General features: G+C 44.8%; 1 gene segment (V, D, J or C); it reads right to left on the reverse strand.

The window, feature by feature from the left end:
- Window positions 1-7,776: 7,776 nt before the first annotated feature.
- LOC103750883 lies at window positions 7,777-8,593 on the reverse strand. The segment is given in 2 exon segments: window positions 7,777-8,171; window positions 8,532-8,593. Coding segments are annotated over 2 exon segments (444 nt in total).
- Between the last annotated feature and the right edge of the window lie 218 nt (window positions 8,594-8,811).

The following is an 8,811-nucleotide window of genomic DNA, read 5'->3' on the forward strand; positions in this document are numbered from 1 at the left end:
ACATCAAATTATACTGAATGAAAAACTCAAGGTTCAATGAAAAAGAATTGCAGTGTTATGGTCTTTTGAAGAAATCGTGCCATATTGCTTTTACATATTTCCTGTGCTCTGTGGTGGGCTTTGTACCTCTGTTGGTTTAGCTATTTCTTTGGGTTTTTTGGGGATGGTCTCTGTGCACAGGTTACATTTAGGGCTCAATTTTTCTCATATTCTGTGAGGAAAGAGAAAACCACTAGAGCATCAACATCATCAAACCTTGTAAATTATGGAAATACAAGGAAACATGATTCCTCTTTAAGTGAGTGATTCTAGACAGGCTGAACCAGCTCCAGTGGATAAACTCACACTGAGATAAGGCTGGGTACAAAATGCAGTGTGGAGAACCCTCAAAACTAAAAAGGAACCTACCATATGAACCAGTCATACCATCCCTTGGCACATACACAAAGGACTCATCCCACTGTAAAGATACCTGTACGTTCATGTTTGTTGCTGCTCTTTTCACAGTAGCTAAGAAATGGAAACAACCCAAATGTCCCTCAACTGGCAAATGGTTAATGAAAATGTGGTTCATCTACACAATGGAGATCTACTCAGCAGTAAGAAAAGATGGAATTATGAAATTTGCAGGTATATGGATGGAGCTAGAGAGTGTTATACTAAGTGAAGTAATACAAACGCAGAAAACAAGTGACGTGTGTTCTCCCTTATATGTGAGTATATGAATTCTGATGTAACACCAGGAGCCAGGAAAAGGGAAAGGATACAATGAGGTAAAGGAAATGAAACGACCTGAAAGGGGGGTAGTAGGGAACAGATGTTACCTGAGGGAGGGGAAAAAGTGGGAGTAATCAGCAGGGAGGAGGGAGGGACATGCAAGGGACCACGGTGAGGGAGGTGAGGAAAGTCAGGATAGGAAATATGGTGGTGTTGGGAGGTATTGGGGAGAGGGTGGGGATAATGGGGGCACTGTGACTAGAGAGGAAGGGAGGAGGGAAGCTGGATGGGAAAAAAAGAGATGAGTGACTTTTGGGGGGGCTAGGAAACCGAGAGGGAAAAGTGATGCCCTTGAAACCCTATGAGAAATGCACATACAGTGTCTGAACATCAGTGCGTATGTACATTTGGGGTTCTTTGGCAGGGATCGGAGGTGCAAGACAGAAGAGACCTCCCTTAGAGTGGTAGTTGGAGGTGGTACAGGACACTCCCAGAATAACACAAGATATTGCCAAACCTCTTGGTTATCTCCTGGACCTAGTAGATAAAACCCTGCTGTTGAAGAAAGGACGTACTGGGGGTACAGGTCTTGAAACAATGAAGCAGGAAGTGGCCTGAAGCTTCTACAGAATTTTGGCCATCATAAAGCTAGATGATGATGTGCAAACTGCCAAGGGAAAATAAAATTCAGTGACCCATCCCAGCCCTGAAGCCCAGTAACCGGCATGGTAAACGACCTCTATTGGTGCACTTGTGGCATTGTTAACTGGGGGGCAATAAACAGCTATCTAATGGGACTTGAAGCCCTCTCCATGGGAGGGAACTCATGGTTGGCACTCTAAACTCAGCCAAATACACATGGCAGGAGACAATGTAGACCCTGGAGCAAGCCCTATCTCTTTCATATTTTGACAGCAGAAACATTACAATATACTAAATATAGATCCTTACATTTTCAAACAAGCATGCCATACAACACTCACCATAGAAGCTTCTTTTTTAACAGACAGAGACTATTGCAGAGTTGCACATCTGGTCAGGCACAGAGAACATATGCCTGGGAGATGCCCAGTACTAGGTGACACATCTACAGTCGAATCTCTACAACGAAGGCTCATGGAACATATTGGAATAAGGGCTGAGAGAGAGCTAATGCATCCCTCAACACTCACCAGTGAGGCGTGCTTGTAAAGCAGAACGTGATGCACACAGGAGGCCACAACTGGCCAAATTTTGGGGGAATAATAGACAGTAGCGTGTAGGATGGGACTCCTATATGGAACCTCACCCACCCATGGCTCAGGGGGGCCAATATAAGAGGGGATAGAAAGATTGTAAGAGCCATGGCTGACTGGCTCATGAACACAGAGAGGTGGAGGCTTCCAGGGCACTGGAGACTTTCTCCTGTGAAGCTGTGGCAGTGGTGGCATCAAGTTCTGGATCCATGTCAGCTCAATTAAACAAGGGCTCAAAGGGGAGGAGAGAAATAGGAGGCAGGCAGGCACTAGACTGAGAACTGTTTGAGACTGATCGCTGCTGGGCGAGGGAAAGTATGACTTCCATACGATCACTGGATGGGCCGACTAGACTCCAGTAGACATATTTACACTGAAAGACATTTGAGTACAAGCACCTGAATGAATAGTACTTAGAAAGTATGGCTGAGTGCATGGGTGGATGGGCATGGCAGAGGCAGGCTGGGGGAGGAGGTCTGAATTTGAGTGGGAAATATTGCATGAAATTTTAAAAGCTCAATTTCAAGAAACTTTTAACATACATGACAAAACACATGAAATCTGGTGGGCATGGAAATAGGGGGTGCAGATAGGGAAGGCATCTAAATAGGATAAAGGTATATTTTATAAATATTGAATAAAAAATCCATTGAAAAATTTGAACAAAAGATAATAAAAGAATTTCAAAGACCACATTAGTTTCTTAAAAAAATAGAAACTTAATTAAAGACAATTATTCAATCGTAATCAGAACAGAGAATATGTAATGTAGGCTATGCTGATAAGTTAGCAATTACTTAGTACGAAGTGGAATTGTACACAAATGAGACAAAGGGCGGGACGAAGGGGAAGAGAGGGAAAGATGGAGGTTCCACAGATGAAGGACAAAGAGGAGGGAGGATGCTGTGGAGGGAAAAGAGCGAGGAGAGAACAGAGCAGAAAAGAATTCATCAAAAATGAGAGAGTTCAAAATGGAAGTAGATGGCTTTCTGGAGAACGACAAAACTTGAAAGATGGCTTTACTTCAGCATGCCAAGACACTACAGAAACTGTCAGAGAGGGTGGAGAAACGTGGTACCTAAAAGACGATGGAAAATAAGGGGAAAGGATTGACCAGTGATAAAATATAAACAAAATTAAATGCATGAAGAGGAATAAAACCAATATAACACTTTATTTAAATATTGTATTACATTTAATTGTGTGCATACACACATGAATGCCACACTACATGTACATGCCATGACACATGTGTGGTGATCAGAGGACAAGTGGCTGGACTCAGTTCTGACTTTCCACATTGTATGTCCCAGGAATCAATCTCCCAGTCTCAGAAAAAAAAAGTAAAAGAAAAGGGAAAAAGAAAGAAAGAAAGAAAGAAAGAGAGAAAGAAAGAAAGAGAGAGAGAGCGCTTACGTGCATGCAATACAGGCGTACACACACAATGAAAGTAATAAATAAAATATTTTAGGTAGGGGCTGGAGCACTGACTGCTCTTGCAGAGGACCCGGGTTCGGTTCCCAGCACCCACGGACTGTCCTGGAACTCCAGTTCCAGGGGAATCCATAAGCCCTCTTCTCACCTCTGTGGCATCACAAGACACAGGTGCACCTACCTACATGCAAGCAATACACTCATACACATAAAAGTAATAAAGTATTTCTTTAAATGCTGAGTACAAAGATGTCCTAAGGTACAAAACCTCCATATCACAATCTGGAGGGATACAGTTGTGGATATCAAGTAGCCTGTTGGAGCTCCAGAGTTCTCAGTCCCCTTAGTTGTTAAAAACAGAAAGGAAGGACTAGAGGTTTCCACCAGCTGGCCACATGTTCAGGGATATCAAATTCCATGCTCAGTCTCAGTTAATGAGATCTGTTCTGAGACACTGATGGTGGAGCTCACTCTCCCTTTGTGTTTCTCTCACTGGGCCAAGTCGCCTGAAAACTTTACTTTTGGGCTTGTAGTGTCTAGTCCAACTTCTCTCCTCAACAGCCTACCAGGGCTGTCTCTACTCTGGCAGAGTCAAAACAGGATCCCTGACTTGTGGTTTTTATTATTCTCAGGTCCCCAGGGAGGCTCAGTTGTTAACAGGAGGTGTTTTCTCAGTATGGTCCCCACTCCTGTCCTCTAAGTCATATAAAGTGACAAAAATGGGATTTCCCTCCACTGCTGACTCATCTGCCACAATGTGAACAAAACTCACACTAGATTTGGGTGTGTAATGGCTGCGGGCTTGTCCTGAGCATGGGGCTGTCAGTCTCCTCCCTAGTATTATCTGCACTGTATTTCATACCAGACTTCTGCTTCCCATCACCCCACTGGGAAGCCATGCACCTGGAGCTGTGTGTGACTTGACTTTTGTCTTTTCTATGTGTCAACTGTCTTTTACTCTAAGGTTCACAGACATCCTAGACATCAGTGTATTTCTGAAATGGTTCCTCTCCTTCACTCTTTGCAATGGACGCTTCTCTTTTCCCGACTCTTCTTCACTGCCTCACAAGGTGATAGCTGATTCTGCACTCTTACAGGGAATTGGGCCCCGGGCTCTGCTAACTCTCTTATTTTCTCTCACAGTGTAGGCAGAAGGAGCTTGGATCATGTAGACATTATAGCAATAATTTTTTCCCTAGGGGTGGGGGGAACTGGGCATGTCTATCCCCCTCCTCCTTAGGTACCAATTATGAACCAAAATTTAACTCTATGAATGTTCCTGCGGAAAAACCAGTGTTCTTGGCTCACTTGTAGAGCACTGGTGAGGAGTTACTGAAATGAGTGTGGATGATCTCAAAGCAGCCTCACTGGAAAGCTGTACCCAGAAGGAAGATGTTCACCCACAGCAGCACAGAGGAGTCCCCTCCGCTAGTCCTTCCCCAGCTATATACTCCAGCTCCTCCCTGAGGCCATGTGGAATTAGGGCAGAATTACACAGAGGTGACTACTGGGAGGAGAGGCTGAAAGCTAGAGTGAGGCCCAGAACCTACCCCATCCTTCCTTTGTGATGGAACTTAAACAAGCACAGTTGTAATAATGTTTTGCAAGCAGACACACTAGACCCATGAAGATGGCAGCAGTTTGGAGGACAGTCCTACACAACACCTGATCCTCTTCTTCCAGACCTTACATTCTACCAGCCACCCCTCTTTCACAAGAATCCTTAACTCTAGGAAGGAGTGACATAGTTATGTGACTACTCTTCTCCATCTCTAGCAGTGTACAGGACTCATTTGCCACCCCCCCATGAACTCCTCCATCTCCAGAAAGTATCTGCTGGTGAGTCTCAGGATGACTCGCCTACTAAAGAACCTAAGTGAGGCGATGCGGGGAAATAGAAAATACTGAAAAGTGCACTGTCACCAATAACAACCTGTGGTTGTAAACAAAAACATTGGGAAGCATTTAACAAAGCAATAGCTGCTATGTCTCCACAGTGGCCCATGGCTTCCCTGGCCATGGAGTTTGTCTGAGTTTCCAGTATCAGATGTGAGCTGCTCCCTGTAGAGCAGGCCTTACCTCCCATCAGAAGGCGGTTTCTAAATAGTCACTTTTGTCACTACTGTCCTAGCTGACACATTTTTCCTGACACTTCCAGCATGACGCATGAAGATCCAAAGTTGAGTGGGATTTGTGGCCTTAATTCACCCCAGCACCTTTAGAAGCACCTTCTGAATCTCTAAGAGCTGGCACACAGGGAGGGAGCACTCCCATCTCAGGCCTCCCCTTATTTCTCCAGGTCCTGCTACCATTTTGTTCAATGTCTTCAGCAATGGAGTCATACCACCTGGCTCCACACTGCAGCCAACAGCAATGGCAACATCCTTTCAGCTCTTAGGAGATTCTAGGGCCTCTGCAGCCAACAACTATTAGAGAGACAACCCAGTTCTAGCACTGGGATTCTCCCCATCAACAACTTCGTAGAAACACCCATTTTAACTCTTACAACACACCTTTGGTTAGTCTTTAACATTTATACACATAGACTGTGGCAAATGTCTCCCAGTCAGCTTGTAAGTATCATCTGTGCCTTACCCAACCACAGAGCTCCCAAGAATTTCAGAGGGGCACCTGGCACTCACATCCTTTGCAAATAGTTTTCCTGTCCTTGTTCACTCAGATGCACTCACATGCCTACCAAATGGGCTTCCAGATCTGCAGAATGTTCAAAAGTTAGTATTATGACTGAATATAAAAGAAATCTTTTCACTGGGGATTGGCAGGAAAATGGCACAAAGTCCTGAATGACACGGTTATGAACCCCATAACCAAGGCAGAGTTGGCCTTTGGGCTAAATTTGAAAGTCCATTGCTATCTCTTTGAAGCAAGTGTCAGGTAATTCCAGAGTGATGATTTGGGGCCGCAAGGAACGAAGGCACGCCTGGACCAAGTGTCCACACATGCCTGAATATTTTGAGAAGTAGTAATTTCTGCTGTTTAATGTGGGGAGTTTAGTTACTTTGCATGGTCCCCACTTGCAAGAATCCCTGACTGCCTCAGTATAGCAACAGCTATTGGGACTTCCACCCAAGTTCTCCTCTGACAGCCAGGACAGTGAGACTCATCACCGCCTCTGCAGCTCTGTCCCTCTTCTGATGTCTCTACTGGACTGACCTCCTTGTCTGCCCTCTGGTTAACACAGTCCTGTATTGACTCCTGGTGAGATATCGTGTACAATCTCCTCAGTTCTCTCCCTATTATCATTACCATCAGTCTCCTTCTCCACATCTAACAATTCGCCAGAGGGGCTTTGTACCAAAAATCCAAATGGAATTCTCTCTACCCTCTGGACCTCCTAGCTACAGGACGTGGCAAGTCATTGCCTCCATCTGCTCCTCAGGGTTACTCAATGTTTTTGCCGACTCTGAGACTAATGAAGTGTCAGGCATGGGTTCCACAGCAAATAACAGTGAGCCTGAAGCTGGCTGTTGTGCCATCAGCTGACCTCTGCTATGTGTCTGTTGGTCCCTCCTGTTCTCGTTTATGAAGGTCCTCTGAGAGTCTGCAGAGTCTCCTTGGGAGAATCTCCACTGTAGGTTTGTAACGTTCAAGTTCCACTGACTAATGAACATGTTTCCATGTTTCCAATTTTTACAGGCTTAGTCCTTCACTTTAATGCACTGAGTTTTGAATTTAAACAATGCTTACACTCTGAGTTTGGAATTTAAACAATGCTTACACTATTTCAACATGGTGTATCAGACTCATCTGAACATTTTAACACCAGGCCTTTGCTTTTGAGTAAATTTACCAAAGTTGCTTCGGATATGTGAAACCTCAGCATGGGAATGGATTTCCTTACGTTGCTGAGATCAGTATTTCCAGTGCTTTATTTCTTCCATATTACAGTAAAATATTTTCTATGAGAAAGTAGAAATTACAAATTTGGGGCAGAGAGGAGAGCAGAGTCTTAACAGCACCAAACAGCCAACGGCTGCATGTACTCTTTAAATTCCTCTGACTACTCAACCAGGAGGAAGAATGAAATGAATCAGCAAAAACAAAACTGAAATTTTAAAAGCACGTAGTCATTTGAGAATGGATCTGTCTTATTCTAAAGTCCGTGGCTACAATTCATGAGCTTATTCTCTGCATGTGCACAGGGCAGGGAGGACTGTGACAGTCACACAAGTTAGCTTTCTTCTTCGGACATGATTGTCCTCAGGGCACTTGGTCCCTCTTTAGTCGTGTGCTGGTCTCAGGCCAAGCACAGAGCAGTTTAGAGTGGACCTGGAGAACTTTCAAGGAGACACTTGAGCAGATACAACATCTGTCACATGCTCTACTGAGTCATTTAAACTCTTCCTCATGCAAAGTCCCAGAGCATCTGTTATGCTGCTCCCCGACAACCAACACATGACGGCAGATGGGCCAAACCAAGCAGGGTTTTTGTTAAGGGCTGTATCACTGTGGGAGGATCATGTGTAGCTTGCATACAGTAATAAACTCCAAAGTCCTCAGGTTCTACTCTGCTGATTTTGAGTGTGAAATCTGTCCCTGACCCACTGCCACTGAACCTCTGTGGGACCCCATTTTCTCGCTTAGAAACCTCATAGATCAGGAGCCATGGAGCCTGGCCTGGTTTCTGTTGGTACCAGTACAAGTACGTGTATCCATCATTATCTAAGAGGCTCTGGCTAGACCTGCAGGAGATGGAGGCCGACTCTCCAGGGGCAACAGACAAGGAGAGTGGAGTCTGTGTCATCACAATGTCTCCACAGGATCCTAAAATGATGAGAGAAGTGTCAGGTTATGAATAAGTATAATGAGACTTTTGTATTTCTTTATTAGTTCCTGGTAGTCATGTTTTATCCTGGTCTAACAAAATTCAATGCATAAAAAAATGTTGCCAAAGCACAGTGGCCATGGGGTTCTCTATGCTATTTCTGTCCACCAGTACCAGAGTCTTAAGCAGAGTACAGGTCCTTGTTCCTTCTGAAATCTTCCTCTCCCTCACAGATGTAAACTTCCCAGGCTCATCCTGAAGGATAAGGTCTGCACACCTCACAGTAAACATGGGCATCATAGATGTCTAGAGTGCACATTCCCACCTCCTTCTCCGTCCTCATCTCCATCTATCCTTACCAGGGATCCAGAGCATAACCAGTCCCAGGAGCTGAGCAGGGCACCTCATTCTGAGAAGCTGACTGAGGCGTCCCAGGCAGTCAAGGCAAGAACACAGCTGAGCTTTTATCTTCCACATGCAGAGCTGAGAGTGATATGCAAATTCCCCAGTGGGTGTAACAGTGTGTGAAGAGCCAAGTGAACATAAGCACTGTTCTTGGGAGAAAAGTGACAAACATGTGCTCTTGTTTGGAGGAAGCCCAGGGCAGTCTGTAGGGCCTGCAACAGTGGGCAGAGGGCT

The sequence above is a fragment of the Nannospalax galili genome, unplaced genomic scaffold (genome assembly GCF_000622305.1).
Source record: "Nannospalax galili isolate Female #2095 unplaced genomic scaffold, S.galili_v1.0 scaffold1267, whole genome shotgun sequence".
Classification (NCBI taxonomy): domain Eukaryota; kingdom Metazoa; phylum Chordata; class Mammalia; order Rodentia; family Spalacidae; genus Nannospalax; species Nannospalax galili.